Source organism: Stigmatopora argus, chromosome 4, assembly GCF_051989625.1.
Source record: "Stigmatopora argus isolate UIUO_Sarg chromosome 4, RoL_Sarg_1.0, whole genome shotgun sequence".
Classification (NCBI taxonomy): Eukaryota; Metazoa; Chordata; class Actinopteri; order Syngnathiformes; family Syngnathidae; genus Stigmatopora; species Stigmatopora argus.
The window spans coordinates 20,286,835-20,306,222 of record NC_135390.1 but is presented as its reverse complement, the minus strand read 5'-3'; the positions used below and the strand labels follow the sequence as shown (position 1 = coordinate 20,306,222).

At 43.0% G+C, this 19,388-nt stretch overlaps 1 protein-coding gene across 4 annotated transcripts; it reads left to right on the top strand.

Annotated features, from left to right (window-relative positions):
- The first annotated feature begins 955 nt into the window (after nt 1–955).
- On the top strand, nt 956–19,283 carry chd4b (chromodomain helicase DNA binding protein 4b). Of its 4 annotated transcripts, none has more exons than XM_077598531.1 (40): nt 956–1,253; nt 1,356–1,599; nt 2,167–2,285; nt 3,131–3,382; nt 3,457–3,572; nt 4,247–4,346; nt 4,416–4,617; nt 5,176–5,291; nt 5,375–5,498; nt 5,572–5,744; nt 6,303–6,548; nt 6,624–6,827; nt 6,898–7,109; nt 7,479–7,610; nt 7,704–7,803; nt 7,941–8,132; nt 8,964–9,164; nt 9,263–9,400; nt 9,626–9,747; nt 9,851–10,024; nt 10,735–10,876; nt 10,963–11,212; nt 11,307–11,431; nt 11,496–11,588; nt 11,664–11,805; nt 12,377–12,546; nt 12,617–12,794; nt 13,252–13,338; nt 13,511–13,602; nt 13,686–13,819; nt 14,382–14,526; nt 14,613–14,769; nt 15,193–15,278; nt 15,359–15,584; nt 15,658–15,696; nt 16,555–16,710; nt 16,783–16,891; nt 16,979–17,111; nt 17,220–17,415; nt 17,544–19,283. In XM_077598531.1, the coding sequence occupies exons 2-40, from the start codon at nt 1,536–1,538 to the stop codon at nt 17,744–17,746; spliced, it is 5,850 nt and encodes a 1,949-aa protein (XP_077454657.1). In that variant the 5' UTR covers nt 956–1,253; nt 1,356–1,535; the 3' UTR covers nt 17,747–19,283. The 4 variants fall into 4 exon arrangements, with proteins under 4 accessions (XP_077454657.1, XP_077454656.1, XP_077454655.1 ...); XM_077598530.1 differs by having other exon boundaries at nt 957–1,253; nt 1,398–1,599; nt 12,617–12,806; XM_077598529.1 differs by having other exon boundaries at nt 957–1,253; nt 12,617–12,806.
- Nucleotides 19,284–19,388: the final 105 nt, after the last annotated feature.

The window sequence follows — 19,388 nt, the reverse complement described above, 5'->3', positions numbered from 1 at the left end:
TTTTGGGCCACACTTCAAAACTACATTACAAAAATTCAATTTGTGGCCTACATGGCCCCAAAAGTGATGTCAATGTACGTGCAGTAATTTGGAAGCTTTTTAAATGACCAAAAATAGTCACTTACCCTAGTAAGCATGTAAATCTTTAAAAAAAAAAAATTAAACCCAAAAAAGACTGAAAACGACAAATGCATTATACGCACGGACGTGCACATAGATTTGTGCACAGGTGTGTGTGAGCATGAATATTAATAATGTAACAAAGGAAGGGCGAGCCATCTGGCATACTCGTACCTGATTGGCTACGATAGTACCACTATTGCTAAAATGTCACTTCTTGGAAATATTGTCTTTTATTTAGACGTCAATCCATTTTGACGTTCATTTGCCACTTCCGGTCCAAATGGGTTGGATGGATTGGATGACCATTCTCAACCAGTCCTCCCAGTTTAAATGAATCGGTCATTTATTGAAAGCAGGCAATGAGTTCAATGGTTTTCCTCCAAAAACATGCACGCTAGTTTGGTTTAAGAATCAAATTAGCCATACGTTTGAATAGTTTGTCTTCGTGGCCTCCATGTGATTTAAGCGACCAATCCTAGGAGTGAACTTACGCCCAATTTCGCCCCAAAATTTGTTTTAAAGCATCTTGACCTGAAATTGTTGATAGTAGTTGGACATTTTGTTTCGGGACAACCGGTAAATTGCTTGACTGGTCACCCCGGGTAGATGCCCATTCACTGACCATGCTTTCCATTGTTTTTTTTAGGTGTTGTGTATTATGGGATGGATGCTTGGGTGATGAGTATTATGGTCTGTCGACACATGGACGGGAGGGGGGGGGGGGGTGTCGTCATGACAACGAGGTGGCTCCAAGGGCCTGAGCATGCATGTCTTAGAGTGGTAACGTGCGCGTGCGCGTGCGTGAGGGAGGGGGGGGGGGGGTGTTGGCGAGGGCAGGCCGGGCCCTGTGAGTATTATGGTCTGTCGGTTGCGAGGTAACCACGCAGAGTCCTGCGCGCGTGTGGGAGGGGGGATTATTATGGGATGTCTGGCCCCCTTTGTGTGAACGCGAGGATGTTAGCTAAGCTCCGAAGCTGGGGGGAGAGGACAGGGGACCGTGTTTGCGGGTTTTGCCGTCACGAATGGACGTCAAATAGAGAAAGCTGCTGACTTGCGGTGGTACGGACGGACGGAAGAGAAAGCTCACTTGGACCCCGGACCGTCACACGCGCCCACAGCAAGTTTCCAAGGTAGGCCTTTTTTCCGCTTTAACTTTCCTTTGCGGTCTTCCAACTTGCCGCTGTCAAGTGTCTCTTAACGGCTTCAACTTATTTAATATCGTAAACACACAGTGGCAACCCTCCACGACCGTCTCCTCCCTTCCCTTTGGACAGTCCACCCACCCCCGGTCCACTCTCTAGTCTAGCAAGTCCCACGTCATTTTTTCCCTCCTCCCTCGTCGAGCGACCGAAGAGCGAGGGCTTTAAGAGGGATTAATTCGAGCGAGGAGGTGGTGGGGGGCCACTGGAGACATGTCAGGCAGCGACGATGACAGGGACGACTTCGGGGCCGCCGAGGAGCACTCGCTACTCCACGGTAAGCTCTGAGCCCTCGTCTTCTTGTTTTTTTTCCCCTATGGTGGTGGTGGTGGCAGGGGGGTGGGGGGTCGCTTTCAAAGCCATGCTAATGCTAGCACGCTAGCTCCCCGCTCGCTTGGTCACGGTAGGTTAGTTAAGCTAACTTCACGTGCAGGTGTTCCCCCCTCCTTTTCTTTATTTACAATTAAAACGCGCGCTTTTTCGAGGGGGGGACGCCGTCCTCGCGTCAAAGTTATAGGGCCAAAATAATAAACAAGTTGTTTTACCCTCATGTTTTGTGCCACACTGTACGCGTGCACGCGGATTTGTGTGTGCACGTCACTGTGCACGCGCCCCCCCACCCCCCTCCTTCCTTGCCTGCAGGGGCGTGCATGTCTGCGCCTGCGCTTGAGTCACAACCCCCCCACCACACAGACACACACACGCGTGCACACACACACGCACGCGCGCACACTAACACACGCATACACTCCCCCACGCACATACACACGTACACTCCCATACACATTCTCTCATATGGAGTGATATGATACACAATAACAAGCATTTTGGACGTCACCCGCAGACGAGAACGAGGACGTCATGTCCGACATCGACGAGGCGCCCAAGTCCAAAAAGAAGAAGAAGGCCAAGAAGAGCAGCCGGGAGAGCAGAGGCAACAAGAGGCAGAGGGTCGTCAGAGAGGTGAGTTGGATGTCATGTGATTTCGGCATGCACGCACACGCAACTTAAATGTTGTCACATTTATCTTGAAATGATGATGGACTTGGGGACTATAGCACTAAAAATGAGTGACTGCACTTTCCGAGATCCGCCAGGAACCACGTGGCAAAGTCAAAACATAACAATGGCGGAGACAAACCTATATCAAGACCGTGAAAAAAAAATGTATTAGGGCTGGGCAATAATTTAACACTTTGGTCTACTGGTGATTAACTATAATTCATTGCATTCTCATAAACCAAGAATATGGATTAACACTTTAAAGCTGCCCCAGCTAACTTCGGGCCAAAGGCGGGGGACACCCTGAATTGGTGGCCAGCCAATCGCAGGGCACGAGGAGACAAACAACCATTCACGCTCATACAAGTAGCAATTTAGTGTCCAATCAGCCTACCATGCATGTCTTTGGAATGTGGGAGGAAACCGGAGTACCTGGAGAAAACCCACGCAGAACATACAAATTCCACACAGGTGGACCGATCTGGATTTGAACCCAGGACCCCAGAGCTGTGAGGCCGACGCGCTAATCACTCAAGCCGCTGGGCCATAAAAATTATAAAAATACGCAAATTACCCAATGTCTGATTTTAGATCATCAGTGTCCACAAATGCAAAAATGTATTATAAATGCAAATAAACTCAATGGCTGCCATTGATAGCGAAAGACACTGAATCTATTTGGGAAGAATCATTCGCAATCAAAATGGCCATTTCACGCCAGCCCTCCTAGTTCAAAATTGATTGAATGTCCATCACCATCAAAAACAGTTCAAAATAATAAACCTGCATATTTTCGACCCAAACAGGAGTTACCCATCAGCTCTCCCGAGCATCTGATCGGACCTGAGTCAACGGAAAGACACCAAGATGAGGGAGGTCTACGCTCGGAAAGCGACGGAAGCGATTACGCTCCAGGCCGTAAAAAGAAAAAACGCTCCAGCTCTACCAAAGAAAAGAAGAAAAGTGGCTCCGCTGCGGAGAAAAGCAGTTCCAAGAGCAAACGCAAAGATCCGGAACCGGACGACGACGACGATGACGATGATGACGACGACTGCCAGGTAAATTCGCAATTCTCCAACGGCGCTCGGCGCGAGGTCACGTGTCATTCCTTCTTTCGTCTCCCCCGACTCAGCCGAAAAGCTCCTCCCAGATGCTGGAAGCCTGGGGCATGAAAGATATCGACCACGTCTTTACTCAGGAAGACTACAGCTCCCTTACGAACTACAAGGCCTTCAGTCAATTTGTCAGGTGGGGAAACTTTACAAACATGCCAATGCAAACCATGTATTTATTCATTCTTCTGAACATTGTACTTGCACTCGACATACACCAAATGCTCAACATGCTCATAGAGACAATATTGCTACATGATAGAATATGCGTGTGCTATTGTAGTTATGTTATCACGATCATTTTCGGTTATTTAAGTACAAACATTGACAGCTAGTTGTTTGGAATGTGTATTAAAAACATGAGTATTAATGAGTGAGATTGACAGTTGGAATGAGCTATCAATAGTTATTTTTCACAAAAAGATATTCATGCCGCTCTTGCAATAATGACAATTAAGGCATTCAATTAATTAATTATGAAAACCATCCTCATAAATGTGTAAAAACATCAGTATTTGAGTGCTTTTAAAAGTCAGGCATTTCCCTTAACAGTTTTTAAGCGATGTTCATAATCATAAATGGGTACCCGATCACGTAGTATGAATTAATGATTAAAATAAAGGTTCACAAAACAGCAAAATATTCCAGATGAACACAAAAATAGCCAAAAGAAACAAAAAATGAACATTTTTTGCTATTTTACCCGGAGCTAAATATTAAAAACACCACTGATAATTCTCAAAAGTCTGCTTCTTAATTGAATGTAATAACATAACCAGTTGTCAGCGTGACATTTGTTGTTCTCCTCAGGCCACTAATTGCAGCCAAAAACCCCAAAATTGCTGTGTCTAAGATGATGACTTTAATGATGGCCAAGTGGAGAGAGTTCAGCACAAACAACCCCCATAAGGTATTACGCTGAATCGATTAAAATGAGGCATGGAGGAAGCGTTCCTCATTCCCGGTGGCTCTCTTGCAGGGGTCCGCAACTGCAAATGCGGCTCTGGCGGCCGCCAACGTGGCTGCAGCTGTGGAGAGCATGGTGGTCGCCGGACCTGACAGCGGCACCAATGGTGGTACCGCTCCTGCCAGCGCTCAGCCTTCAGCTGCTGCGGCGCCACCTCCGCCGCCGCCGCCGCCGCCACCACCTCTCCGGAAGGCTAAAACCAAAGAGGGCAAAGGTAACTGGGCTCAGTGTAGAACAGGGGCGTGCAAACGTTTTTTTCTGAAGGCCACCGAACTGAAAAGCTGCAAAGGGCTGACTTGTTAAACAGAGGCTCGGAATCGGGTAAAAAATGACCTTTTTTAAAGTGTGTTAATTCATTGCTTTCGTCCGATCCATTTTGACTGGATCAATAGAGATTTGTTAATATACAAAGACACTACGGAAACAAGCTTTTCCCAACAAAGATAAAATGTCAAGCAGCAAGAGCTCAATTTATGACATCAAATTGTTTAGTTTTTTTAAATGTAAAATAAAATACTAAAATTCTACATTTTTCCTCATGATTTCAGCATGTAGCCAGGTTTCAGCTCCTGAATTAATGGGAAGCCATGTTTAAGTGACTAGCTCCATCTCGTGTTATAGCAGAGAAGTGCAATTTATGATACATTTAAGCTTCTTGTGCGGGCCATATTCGATGATATTTTCCTAATTTGCCATCGGGTGTTAACAGTGGACAGAATCACTAATTATAGCTGCTTTTGATTTGGTCTGAGTAACCAATTTTCTGTCTCAGGCCCTAATGCACGTAAAAAGTCCAAGCCTAAAGTTCCACCAAAGCCCAAACCGAAGAAAGTGGCTCCACTCAAGATCAAACTCGGAGGACTGAACAGCAAGAGGAAGCGCTCTTCCGTAAGATGTTTTGCCCTTTTTTGCCCCCATTATCCCGTCCAACATTGCCTTTTGTTCTAATGTATCATTTCTCTCACTGTCAGAGCGACGAAGAAGAACCCGACGTGGACAGCGACTTTGACGAGAGCAACTTTTCCGTGGCCGAGGGCGCCAACCGCACTAGCCGCAACAAGAAAAAGTCCAAGAGCGCCAAGAAAAAGAAGAAAGGTGCGTTGCGATAAATCTCCCCCTTTTTTGTAGACTCTGATTTCCTGATCATTTTTGCTCTTACTTCTCCCAGTGGAGACTGAGGATGGGGACGGCTACGAGACGGACCACCAGGACTACTGCGAAGTGTGCCAACAGGGAGGAGAGATCATTTTGTGCGACACTTGTCCAAGAGCTTACCACATGGTCTGTTTGGACCCTGACATGGAGAAGGCACCCGAGGGCAAGTGGAGCTGTCCACATTGTGTGAGTGTGGCCATTTTGTGTATACAGTGGTACCTCGACATACGATCTTAATCCGTCCCGGGACTGAGCTCGTATGTCGAGCTTTTCGTAACTCGAGTGGACATTTCCCATTGAAATGAACTAAAAACAAATTAATTCGTTCCAACCCTCTGAAAAAACACTAAAACCAGGATATTAAATTGGAATTTTTTTTTTTATTTCTTTTAATTCGCCATCTATTAACAAATTAACACATAACTAGTGGTTTAATAGTAATAAAATGTGTTTAATAGAAGTAAAATTAGACGCATTTCACGGAGGGTAGAGACAGCGGCACATGCGGGGGGGGGTGTTCGGGGGGACTTTATCCACGGCTTTCGTAAACGAACAAACAAATTTAAATTAACCTGGATTAATATATACAGACACACTCATGTCGGTTTTGATTCGATATTCATTGTGCATTAATCATGGCAGACATAATGGCCCTTCAAAAGAAACCGTAACTACGATGTGGCCCGTGCCATGAAATGTGTTTGACGGGGCCTCGCTCCACCTGGCGTTTGGTTCTCTTATCAGGAAAAGGAAGGCATCCAGTGGGAAGCCAAGGAAGACCTCTCCGACGCCGAAGTGGAAGATGAGGACGACCGGCAGGACGACGGCGCCGACGAAGAGGACGACCACCACATCGAGTACTGCAGAGTTTGCAAAGACGGAGGGGAGTTGCTTTGCTGCGACACTTGCCCCTCGTCCTACCACATCCACTGTCTCAACCCGCCTCTCCCCGAAATCCCCAACGGCGAGTGGATCTGTCCACGTTGCAAGGTACCGAACCGACTACACTGTCTGCCGATTTATTAATAACCGAATCGACAATGACTCATACCCGCTTCTTGACAGTGTCCTCCGATGAAGGGTAAAGTCCAAAAGGTTTTAACATGGCGTTGGGGAGATCTGCCCGCCCCCACGCCTGTCCCCAGGCCCGCCGACTTGCCCGCCGACGCTCCTGATCCCCCGCCCTTGGTCGGCCGAAGGGAGAGGGAGTTCTTTGTAAAATGGTGCAATATGTCTTATTGGCACTGCTCCTGGGTGCTGGAACTACAGGTATCCAGACAAAGCTGTCGTTTTTGAACCACTATGCATTTTTCTAACCTGCTTTTTTTTTGCTTACCAGTTGGAGTTGAACTGCCAGGTGATGTTCCGTAACTACCAGAGGAAGACCGACATGGACGAGCCGCCGCCCGTGGACTTTGGCGGCGATGGCGACGACGACAAGAGCACCAAAAGGAAGAACAAGGACCCGCTCTTTATACATATGGAGGCCGAGTTTTATCGCTACGGAGTCAAGATGGAGTGGATGATGATACACCGCATTCTCAACCACAGGTGAACAGTCACAATCTGAAAGGGAAAAAATGCTTTTAACCATGTCAAATATGGGATAAAATTTAGTGTATTTTCGAAACTACAAGACACACTTTTTCATGGTTTGGTTGTAATTTGGAGGGAAACTGAGTTTGCAAAATTTGTGTTTGGGCGATAGATATCTGAATAAATGCCAATGTGTTATGTTAACGGACCATTAAAATCATCTCTTGATCTCCATTTTATTGTTACAATGAATGATCAAATTGATGATAACATTCCCCCAGAGATTCAACATTGCTCCAGTGCGTCTTTTATGTTTTTTGTCAGCATCTTTCATGCTTTTGCCACTTAATAAACACCCAAGTGATATTGCTCTTTCATTATCAGTGTGGACAGAAAGGGGAACGTTCACTATCTGATCAAGTGGCGAGATCTGGCCTACGACCAGTCGACGTGGGAGAGCGAAGAAATGGACATTCCAGAATTTGACCTTTACAAGCAGACTTACTGGAATCACAGGTTAACCTTCATACTAATATCCGAGTCCTCTTTTTAGATTGACACGGGTGCCATTTGCTAATTTTTTTGTTCCCAACAAATTTGCCCAACCAGAGAGTTGATGATTGGTGATGAGGGCAGACCTGGTAAGAAGCTGAAAAAGCCTGTCAAAGTTAAAAAGGCGGAGCGTCCTCCTGCTAATCCAGTGGTGGATGTAAGTATCCAGATTTTTCCAACAGAAAATCTTTGTTTTTCCCCTTGGGTCAACAATCATGTTCATTTTTTGAAGCGAGGAACCTTATAGCAAACCGAACTGTTTGTGGGATTCATCATTTTATTTTTCTCTGGCAGCCTACCATCAAATTTGACCGCCAGCCTGACTACCTGGACAGCACAGGCGGGACTCTTCACCCTTACCAGTTGGAAGGCTTGAACTGGCTCAGGTTTTCTTGGGCTCAGGCCACTGACACTATCCTTGCCGATGAAATGGGTTTAGGCAAGACTGTTCAGACCGCAGTCTTCCTCTACTCACTGTACAAGGAGGTGAGTGCGTAATTCACATCAATGGAACTGGAAAATAATCATTGGAAGTGAATGAGATTCATCAACGAATTTTGCAATTCAATGAAAAATTTGACAGATTAATCTGTCCACTAATGATGCAAATAATCTCATTTTGTAATGTACTCTTGACACATGTTCATTTGCATTGACTGATAGACTAATCGCATGATTAATTAATGGAAGAATTTGATAGATGAATCACCCAACACATTTTGCGATTGATCTCCTTTTGTGTTTTAATCTATGAATTCTGACGGCCTTTTTGGTAACTAGACGCGATCGTTTATTGGAAGTTGAGTTGGTTTGTGCCTGTATTGTTTCTCCTTGTTTACTGGCACTGAATGAGTTAATGAAAGACTCATCGGTCAAATAATTTTGTAATGAATTGGAGAATTTTACACTGTGTATCGTCGTCAGTGGCGCTAAAGCTTGATTATTTGGGAGTTGAATGAGTGAACCTAAATTTCGGCTGCCATTGAATATAAACTTATTTCCATTTTTTTTTTTTACTAAGTACCACAACACATACTCTGAATACAATATATGTATCTCGGCTGTCAGTTAATGAACCTGACTGGTAAAGGCTCAATTGTGCAGTATTTACAGGTTTAATTTTGTCTGGTCAACCCAACTCTGTCAGTCAGTGACTTTATTGGGGTTATGAGACATTGGACATACAGCAACATTGCCCATTTAAAGGGGAGCAGCTCCAAGTCATGAGCTTTATCCTAAAGGCAGGGCAAGACATGAGGCTGCACGTGTTGAATTTTGAATGTTTACGAGATTTTTTTTTCTTCTCCCCACACTCAGGGCCACTCTAAAGGTCCCTTCCTGGTTAGCGCGCCTTTGTCCACCATTATAAACTGGGAGCGAGAGTTCGAGATGTGGGCCCCTGACATGTATGTGGTCACCTATGTGGGCGACAAGGACAGCAGGGCTGTAATCCGAGAAAACGAGTTTTCTTTCGAAGGGAACGCCATCCGAGGTGGGAAAAAGGCCACCAAAATGAAGGTGAGAAGAAAATAAATGATAAGTATTGGCATTCAAATCAGCTCGAAGGGTTAAAAATAATGGCGACTCGCTATTGCACGCTAATATTTGCTTTGCAGAAAGACTCAACGGTCAAGTTTCATGTCTTGCTTACTTCTTATGAGCTGATTACCATTGATCAGGCTGTTTTGGGCTCTATTGAATGGGCTTGTCTGGTTGTGGATGAGGCTCACAGGCTGAAGAACAACCAGTCCAAGGTGAGATTATTCCGAATGTATGCTATTTGTCTTCATATGCAATTGTCTATTTTCATGCGTTAGATCATTCCAGAATTGAAGGTCTTTGAATGGCAGGCAAAGAATTAAAAAAGACAATTTCAATTATTTTCTCAGTTTTTTTACTTGAAGTAAATTTGCTTAAAAACATTTTGGTGTTCCCTCTGTATATAAAATGTCCCTCAAATGATTCCTTTCTTTTGTCAGTTCTTCCGAGTGTTGAACAACTACCCCCTGCAACACAAGCTGCTTCTGACCGGCACGCCTCTTCAGAACAACCTGGAGGAACTATTCCACTTGCTTAACTTTTTGACTCCAGAGAGATTCAAGTCAGTACCTCATCATGAGCTTGCCGCATGCGTCTCATCGACACCCACACCTGACCTTGTTTGGCTCATTTTGTTGTTCTCCGTCCTCCCTCTTCCTCCGTAGCAACTTGGAAGGTTTCTTAGAGGAGTTTGCCGACATAGCCAAAGAGGACCAGATCAAGAAACTCCATGACATGTTGGGACCACACATGCTGAGGAGGCTGAAGGCAGATGTTTTTAAACACATGCCATCCAAGACGGAACTCATTGTTAGAGTAGAGCTTAGTCCCATGCAGAAGTAAGTGTTCAGTTATTCAAGGGGCAAAACAAATAATAACTTTTATAAAGTATCTTCATGTGAAAGACAGTTGTGCAAATGGTGGATTTATAAGATGTCTGATTATGGAGAAAGTACTGCTTAAACATAAAAAATGAGCGGAGTCATTGTGATGTCAGTTATACTTGAGACCATGTGCATGTCATCATAGAGTAATATTTCGCTAAAATGCCTTTTTTTCATCCTCAATGAAAGGCGCAATAATTTTGGAAATCACCCAATATTTGCTGTTATTTTCTGACTTTTTACACGATTCAAAATAAGTGACTAAATATTTTTTAAGCATCATTTTAACTGTTTGTTTTATTTTATTTTTAAATTAAATTAATTTAATTGATTTTATATATATATATATATATATATATATATTATATAATTTATAAATTAATTCATTAAATTTAATTAAATTAATTTAAAATTAATCCCTTTTTTGTGTTTTTTATGTGAGTAAATATTAAAAAACAATGACAACTGTAAAATAAGTCTAATATAAAAAATATCTAAATTTTATATTTACATTTTTCGTTTTTGAATCAAAAATAAAATATGATTGATGACTGCAGCCCTATTTGACAGACTGGTTGTGATTATCAGACAATTTAAAACCAAAATACTGCCCTTTCTTACTTATGGTGTTGTTGTTTTCTGAAAATACTTTTCTTTTCATTTAGGAAATATTACAAATTCATTCTCACACGTAATTTTGAAGCCTTGAACACTCGCGGAGGCGGAAACCAAGTGTCTCTTCTCAACGTTGTGATGGATCTGAAAAAATGCTGCAACCATCCATACCTCTTTCCCGCTGCTGCTACAGTACAAACCACGTTTTACCCTTTTATAATGCTCTAGCTACCACATGAATACGATCACGTCGATTTACGTCTCTCTTCTCACCACAGGAGGCTCCAAAACTTCCAAACGGCATGTACGAGGGCTTGGCTTTGACCAAGGCGTCTGGCAAGCTAACGCTGCTGCACAAAATGATGAAGAAGCTGAAGGAAGGAGGTCACCGAGTGCTGGTTTTCTCCCAAATGACCAAAATGCTTGACCTGCTTGAGGACTTCCTGGAAAATGAGGGCTACAAATATGAGAGGATCGACGGCGGAGTCACGGGAAGCATGCGACAGGAGGCTATTGACCGCTTTAATGGTGACTCTAGATCACTCAAATTGAGAAATCACATGGCTAAATGTGTATGTTTTTAACTTCTGGATATATATCAATTTTTTTTTTATTCTAACAGCTCCTGGTGCTCCTCAGTTTGCTTTCCTCCTCTCCACACGGGCAGGTGGTTTGGGCATCAATCTCGCATCTGCAGACACAGTTATCATCTATGACTCTGACTGGAACCCTCACAATGACATTCAGGTATGGTTTTAACACATAAATTGTTCATAAAATGTGTGTTAAAGTTCATAAATTTGTGTTACAGGCATTCAGCAGAGCTCATCGTATTGGCCAGAACAGGAAGGTGATGATCTATCGCTTTGTGACCAAGGCTTCTGTAGAGGAGAGGATCACACAGGTGACGCAGCATGGAAATAAATCCAACATTTTTATTTAGTTCTCAACTTCATGATTGCTTTTTTTTTCATATAAGGTTGCTAAGAAGAAGATGATGCTAACCCATTTAGTTGTACGACCGGGTCTCGGTTCCAAAACTGGTTCCATGTCTAAACAAGAGCTGGACGATATCCTCAAATTTGGAACGGAGGAGTTGTTTAAGGATGAACTTGGAGAAGGTTGGTGGCATTAGTATTTTTTTTTTTAATAATGGGGCGGTTGTTGCTTAAACAGTGTATTAAAATGGTACAATTTAAAGAAAAGAAACAAGCAAATGTCATATTAATGGCAATCCATTTTAAATGTACTATAAGTGAATGATGATTGTCAGTCTCTCCCTGTTTAAATGGATTTTAATGGTTCTAAAATATAAACTTCACTGCCAGTCCTCGCAGTAAAAATTACACATATGTCCTTCATTGGCCCAAGATGTTTTCTCAATTTAATTTTTTTATATTTTCAAATACTTTTTTTATCCTTCTGACTACCAGGAAAAATAATTTTGTCCAATCACATTTATTTTGAAATTCCCCAATCTTTGTGAAGGAATTGGAATACTACAAAAGACATTTGGTGTCATTGGAAAGCTCTGAATATCCTCTATAGAGCACAAAAGGAGTTACTGCAATTGGATGCACTGGGTGGGTGGGAGATATTTAGGCTTACAAATGTCCTCTACAGAGGACAAATTTGAACTATTGGTAGTCAGGAGGATATCATTTTTATTAACCTAATTTTACTTGCTTCCAGGGGACAACAAGGAGGACGACAGCAGCGTGATCCACTACGATGAAAAAGCCATTGACCGTCTCCTGGACCGGAACCAGGACGCCACAGACGACACCGAGATTCAGAGCATGAACGAATACCTCAGCTCCTTCAAAGTTGCCCAATACGTCGTCAAAGACGAGGATGACGAGGTACGGGGTGTTTGAGATGAGATGAGATGAGATGAGGGGGCGGTTGGCAGCGAAATGTCATTCTTTTCAGGAGGAGGAAGTGGAGCGTGAAGTGATCAAGCAAGAAGAAAGCGTGGACCCGGACTACTGGGAGAAGCTGCTTCGCCATCATTATGAGCAACAGCAAGAGGATCTGGCCCGCAATTTGGGCAAAGGCAAAAGAACCCGAAAGCCGGTTAACTACAATGACGGTTCCCAGGAGGACCGAGGTATAAGACAGGGTACAGAAACATATATAAACCAACTCTTCTTTCTGTTCTGTGACGTTCTGGTTTGTCTTTGTCTTGTCTATTGTGGTGCGAGTGCATGAATGGTGAGCCCTGTGAGCATTTCTTCCATATCTTTGATGGATACAAAGCATATAGAAGTAATGTTCAAATCGCTTTCCATCTGAATGGCATGAAATGTTTGATGTTCGTTTGGTGTTTTTAGAATCTCAGTCGAATAGTCGGCATTCTTAAAATGTGCCTGCTTTGATCGCTACAAGTAAAATATCGACTTGAATAAGTCCTAAAATTAGTCAGCACTTTGCTTTTATGTGATTAAAGCTAAAATAGTCGAAGAAACGCAACTTGCTAATATAATGCATGATGTTAGTCATTTTTATTTCACTTTCATTGTGAGAATGAGATAAATTTAATGGGTCTTTTTGCTCTTTCCTTCCAGACTGGCAAGAGGACCAATCTGACAACCAGTCTGATTACTCGGTGGCGTCGGAGGAGGGCGACGAGGACTTTGACGAGCGCTCTGAAGGTACGCCCGAAGGCACCGCTTCTCTCGTACGCGGCCTGTCACCTTTTTGTTTATTGTATCGAATGCAGCAAAGTCGTCCTTGATGAGATCGAATGCAGCAAAGTCGTCCTTGATGAGATTGTGGGACTTTTAAGCGATATGAGAGGATCTGACTGTATTTCTCTCACTGTAGCCAACGCCCGAAGACCGAGCCGCAAAGGGTTAAGGAACGACAGGGACAAGCCTCTACCTCCGCTGCTGGCCCGCGTCAGCGGAAACATCGAGGTTAGTCGCCGTCCGTCAACGTCGCTTTCAGATGTTTTTCAGCCATTTCTGACTGGCGGTATTTGGGTCAAATTGTCTATCAGGTGTTGGGCTTCAACGCGCGGCAGAGGAAGGCTTTCCTGAATGCAGTGATGCGTTACGGAATGCCACCCCAGGATGCGTTCACCAACCAGTGGCTTGTCAGGGACCTTCGGGGGAAGTCGGAGAAGGAATTCAAGTCAGTACATTGTCTTTTCCTCATGCTTATGTAATGTTTGACATTTTTTTCTCAAGTTTTATTGACTTTAGATGCATTTTATGAGGAAGACAAACTAACAGGCAAAACATTGACAACATTCCTGTTTTTTTTTTTTGTATCAGCAAAACAAGATTATTATGGTGAATGAAAGTGAACAAAACGAAACCTGGAATTGAAAAAAGAAATAAAAAATTGCATTGTGATCACAAAACGCAGAAAAACACATTTTAATTAAAGACACTAATCCTGTGCTTTAAATCTCTTAAATGATTATTATTTTCTCATACTTACACGTCAAACTGACTAAATTCAGTGACTACATCTATGTTTTTCTAATGTTGGCTTTTGTTGAGTTTTATTTTTCTAACTCTGCTCATATTTTATTCAGATTTTTTTTCATCCCTTTCCTTACATGTCAACGTAATTTTCTGATCTTGGCTCGTTTGTTGCGTCTTTCTAATATAATTGACCATTTAAACACGATTCAGATTCTGACATGCCACGATGTTTTTTTTTCTCCCCCCCCAACAATTTTGCACAGGGCTTACGTGTCTCTCTTCATGAGGCACCTTTGCGAGCCGGGAGCTGACGGAGCAGAGACCTTTGCAGACGGTGTCCCGCGAGAGGGTCTCTCCAGGCAACACGTGCTTACCCGCATTGGTGTCATGTCCCTCATAAGGAAAAAGGTACTACTTTCTCGGAATCGTCTCCGTACTGGATTCATCTCAAACAATGACACAGTGTCTTAAAAACGCATCTATTTGTTTATTAGGTACAGGAATTTGAGCATGTCAATGGTCAGTGGTCCATGCCTTGGATGGCAGAATTGGAGGAAAACAAAAGGGCAGCAGCTTTGGCTGCGGGTGAGGATCCCAAGACCCCTTCGAGCGGAACGCCCGCAGACACGCAACCCAACACGCCTGTTCCAGGTACACCCACAACTAGCTTTTAACCTGAGTGTCGCTTTAGTGCACGGGTGTCAAACACAAGAGAATATGTACTTTACTTTTTTCTTCTTTTTTTAATCCAAAAATTAAAAAAAAAAGGGTAAACTTGATTCTCCCATTTTGTTTTGTTTCAATGTAAAAATAAATAATGGAGAATATATAGGGGTTTCTTTTTTTCTTATTCATACATGTAAATCATTAAAGAAAATCATTTTTGATTAGTTGATTAATGGCCGTTTGAATGAAATCAATACGATGTAAGATAAGTTTGACACCCTGTTTTAGTTCAGTTTTGTAGTTCCTGCTTTAATAATGAGTCCTTTGTGTAATTATTCAATCCCCTTAGTGATTAACAGACAGTGACTAATTAATTTTTTTGCCTTTTTCATGAATTTCTTCAAATAGAGGATCTGTCAAAATCAGAGGACAAAGATGACATTAAAAAGGACGCGGAGGACACCAAAACAGCCCGAAAAACTGAGGATACAGAAGTAACTTAGTTTTCATGCTTGCCATGTTCACTTCAGTTTTTGGGACATTTTTCAGACTCAAATTAATTTTCTTTTCCTAGATTATTGAAATCCCAGATGAGCCTGACAAATCGCCACCCGCTGACAACAAAGGAGACAATCCCGCCGGGAAGGAGGACGAAGAGAAGGAGATGCGTGCCGGAGACGATGGGAAACAACCCGACGACCTCAGCAAGGACCGAGAGGAAAAAAGCGACAAGGGCGTCTCTGTTGAGGTCAAAGGTGAAGGGGCAGAGGGCAAAGTGGACGGTGAAGACCGGTCAAAAGGTTAGGCGTCATATTTATTTCAGAAAGAGAGTTTCTTTTTTTGTGTGTTTTGATGTAATTTCTTTTGTTGAAGCTGAAGAGACCAAAGATGAGAAGATGGACACAGACAAAGGTGCGCACGTACTTTTTTGCATTTTTATCTACCTGTGAGTTATGATGGTCAGTGGCATACACCGTGAATCCTACACCTGACAACCCAAACTATGAAAAACTTTATCAACCGTATTTTCTCGCATATTAGCCGCCTCCGCGTATAAGCCGCACCCTTAAAATTTCCTTAAAATCGTTGCATTTTAAAATTTATTTCGTATAAGACGCCCCCTGATTGACAATTTTCACCTCCATATTCATGGTTTTAATAGGGAATACAAATGTGTTACTTTGAAGGGAAAATCTTAAGAAAAATCATCGCACGTGGTTTTTCTGAAATACTGTATGAATCGAAAGGATCGTCTGCTGGATTGCGCATTCCTAAAGGGTGTTGTCTGCATGTAGACAAATTCAAAAAGGAAGTCACGTGATTAGTACAACCAGGAAGTGTATCCGTAGCGGTCTAGTTTGTCATCCCTAGGCAAGATGGTGGCGCTCTGAGCGAGCAATGGCAGGCGCAAGTGAGTTGTTTCACGTTTTATGCAAGATACTTTGTTTTCAATGACCGTATCAGCCGCATTGTCCTGCATTATGGAGTTTCGTCTTTGTCACCTTTCAGTTTCGTGCATGTCAAGTCTAATTTGTGCCCATATAAGCCGTTCCCTGGATTTCAGTCCTTTTGTTTTTTTGCAAATACGGCCTATATGCGAGAAAATATGGTAATTTCTCTTAAGCGAAAATAAAACTAATCAATTAAAAAAAAGAACCTGAGTAAATACAACAATATTCACAGTGGTAGGCTTTGCAGGTTTTCCGAAGGAACGATGTAAATGTTAAAACTTTTGAAACTTATCATCACCTTACCTCACCCATCAAATAGAGGAAAAAGACAGTGTGAAATCGGAGGAATCAACCAAACTTCAAAATGGCGAAAACCCCAGAGAAGGTGCTCTTTCCTTGTTGAACGTGAGTGAAGAGAAGAGAAAAGCCAGCAAACAGCGATTCATGTTCAACATAGCCGACGGAGGGTTCACAGGTGAGGGCGTTCACACCCAAACATGCACATGACCTCTTTTTAATTTTGCCTCACGAGCTTTCCACTCCGCAGAGCTCCACTCCCTGTGGCAGAATGAAGAGAGGGCAGCCACCGTCACTAAGAAGACCTTTGAAATTTGGCACCGTCGCCATGACTACTGGCTCTTAGCTGGCATCATACAGTAAGTATCCTTGACAGCACATTCGTATTTGGAGACATTTGTAGTCCTTGGAAACGTTGTTAGAGGCTTGACCACCATGTTTCTCAGACACGGCTACGCTCGGTGGCAGGACGTGCAGAACGACGTCAGGTTCGCCATCCTCAACGAGCCGTTCAAAGGGGAGATGAGCAGAGGCAACTTCCTGGAGATTAAAAACAAGTTCCTTGCGCGCAGGTTTAAGGTGACCACAAGACTAGCATTTAGGAATATTGTGCTACCGCTACTACGGTCTTTGTCTTTTATCGTGCAGTGGTCTCAGTCTCACTGCTCAATGATCCTCTTCCTTTAGTTACTAGAGCAGGCGTTGGTAATCGAGGAGCAGCTACGCCGGGCGGCCTACCTCAACATGACGGAGGACCCGGCCCACCCCTCCATGGCGCTCAATACGCGCTTCAGCGAGGTGGAGTGTCTGGCCGAGTCACACCAGCATCTCAGCAAAGAGTCCATGTCAGGAAACAAGCCGGCTAACGCCGTGCTGCATAAAGGTAAAGACAAAGTGAGGGTAACCTGTCAGGTGTTCTCAAAACGGGATAAGCATCGCAAATTCTGCACTCATTAAGCACAACTGACCATAAGCCAAACTACCCCAATTTCTTTCCCTTCTACCTCCCAGTTCTCAAACAACTGGAGGAGCTGCTGAGTGACATGAAGGCGGACGTCACGCGCCTCCCAGCGACCATCGCTCGAATCCCGCCCGTGGCCGTGCGGCTGCAAATGTCCGAGAGGAACATCCTCAGCAGGCTGGCAAGTCGCGGACCCGAGGTTAGCGCGCAAAACCAGTCGCAAAGTGTGCAGCAGATGCAGGTTTCACGCTGAACCAGGGACTATTCATCACAGTTTAGCACCCATCCCTTCTTCCAAACCTCTACTTTCAATCGCCTTGTACAGCACAGACAGGTTAGTCCTCTGCAGTCCACATACACACACACACACACACACACACACGCACTACTTGCCTTTGAACCCAAAAGGACATAAGCTCTGGACACTCAATTACTAAGACTGGAAGAAACAATATAAGATGGATCTCCTTAAAAATGCCTGAACTGTCCAAGGTCATGTACATTCGCGTACCCAGAAACGGAAATCCCACGTTGCAATGTTTGGACTATTGGCGGAGAATGGAGAATCGGACCGATCTTCCGGCTCATTTTCACATGTAGGAACTCGTGAGATTTGTTTTTTTCTCTCAAAGTTGTAATGTTCACTTTGTTGTGTTTGTCTGTCTCTAGTATGTACAGGTGCATCTCAATAAAAGGAAATATTGCGAGAAACTTCGTTACATTTACTAGTTTAATTCAAAGAATGAAAATGTTCTGGATTTTACTCATGAAAGGCAAATTGACAAAATCAAACGGTGCAAAAATTTCAAAAAGTATCATTTTTGATAGAGAAGCTGAAAGTTGGACTTCAAAAAAGTATTTCCCAATTCGCACATTGAGTTTCACTTTTTGAATTGAACTATTAAATGAAACTTTCTGTAATGTCATTTCACATAAATTGTGTACAGTCCTGTCTGGAAAAGTCTTAGGTCACCATTGACATTGCTATTTACATGATCCTGTAAATGCATATTAGCTTTTTGGGCCGAATTTGTCAAATGCAGTAAAGACATAGCAAAGAGTGTCCCTAGTTGTCTTACGAAATTTCTCAGTAAAATTACTATTATACCTCTTCTGATAACAAATAAAATGTCTCTTCAAAGGGCCAAATACCTTATTTTGAGTCTTGGTAAGCTGTAAATGGTGAATATCCAGCCTTAGCTATACATCTACACCCAAAGAAAATGACAGACTGCGCGCTAAAATTGCTAGCTTAATGCTAATATATGACGGAAGATACTTTTCACTCGTTTGGGGAAAAAAGGCATCGCTTTGCAAAGGATATTCACAAGTTACATTACATTTAACTTTAATAGTCCCAATCGCATTGGTAAATTTCCGCTAAAAATGTAACAATTTGTTGGTGACACTATTCAAAATGGCTGGAATAATCCCGAAAGCAACAAATGGTCACCTAACACTTGTGTCCTCCACATTTAATACACTGTTTGTTCATGTTAATGCCATATTTGGTGCTCCATTGCAGGATTGTGCTGACGTGGCTGTGCCAGCGAGAGTGATTTTTACCGCCAGATGTGTTGTTTCTTCTTGACATCAATTGACCTGGTGATCATTCCTTAAATCCCCAGATGTTCCTGTATTTTGCTCCAAGTTAAGTACGCGAGGAAGTGGCGCTTTTGGGGACACGTCTGCGATCTTTAACTTCAATTAATTTCTGTACGTGTATCATTCAGCTTTGTTGTTTTTAATCACGTTTGTTTCTAATGGACCACAATAAAAGGTCACCTGTTTGTTCAAGTGATTTCTTTACAGGAATTGTTGAACCTTTTTTCTTTGTGCGTGTGTGAGTATATTTTCATCTGGTGTCGCAGTATTTTTGTTTATTGTGCGTGCAC

What these genes read in the sequence shown, in the direction of transcription:
- chd4b (XM_077598530.1), top strand. Translation starts at nt 1,536, where the DNA reads ATGTCAGGCAGCGACGATGACAGGGACGACTTCGGGGCCGCCGAGGAG. An exon ending in CAGACTTACTGGAATCACAG is followed by an intron (nt 7,611 to 7,703) that starts GTTAACCTTCAT and finishes TTGCCCAACCAG; the next exon opens with AGAGTTGATGATTGGTGATG. An exon ending in TCTTTCCCGCTGCTGCTACA is followed by an intron (nt 10,877 to 10,962) that starts GTACAAACCACG and finishes TTCTCACCACAG; the next exon opens with GAGGCTCCAAAACTTCCAAA.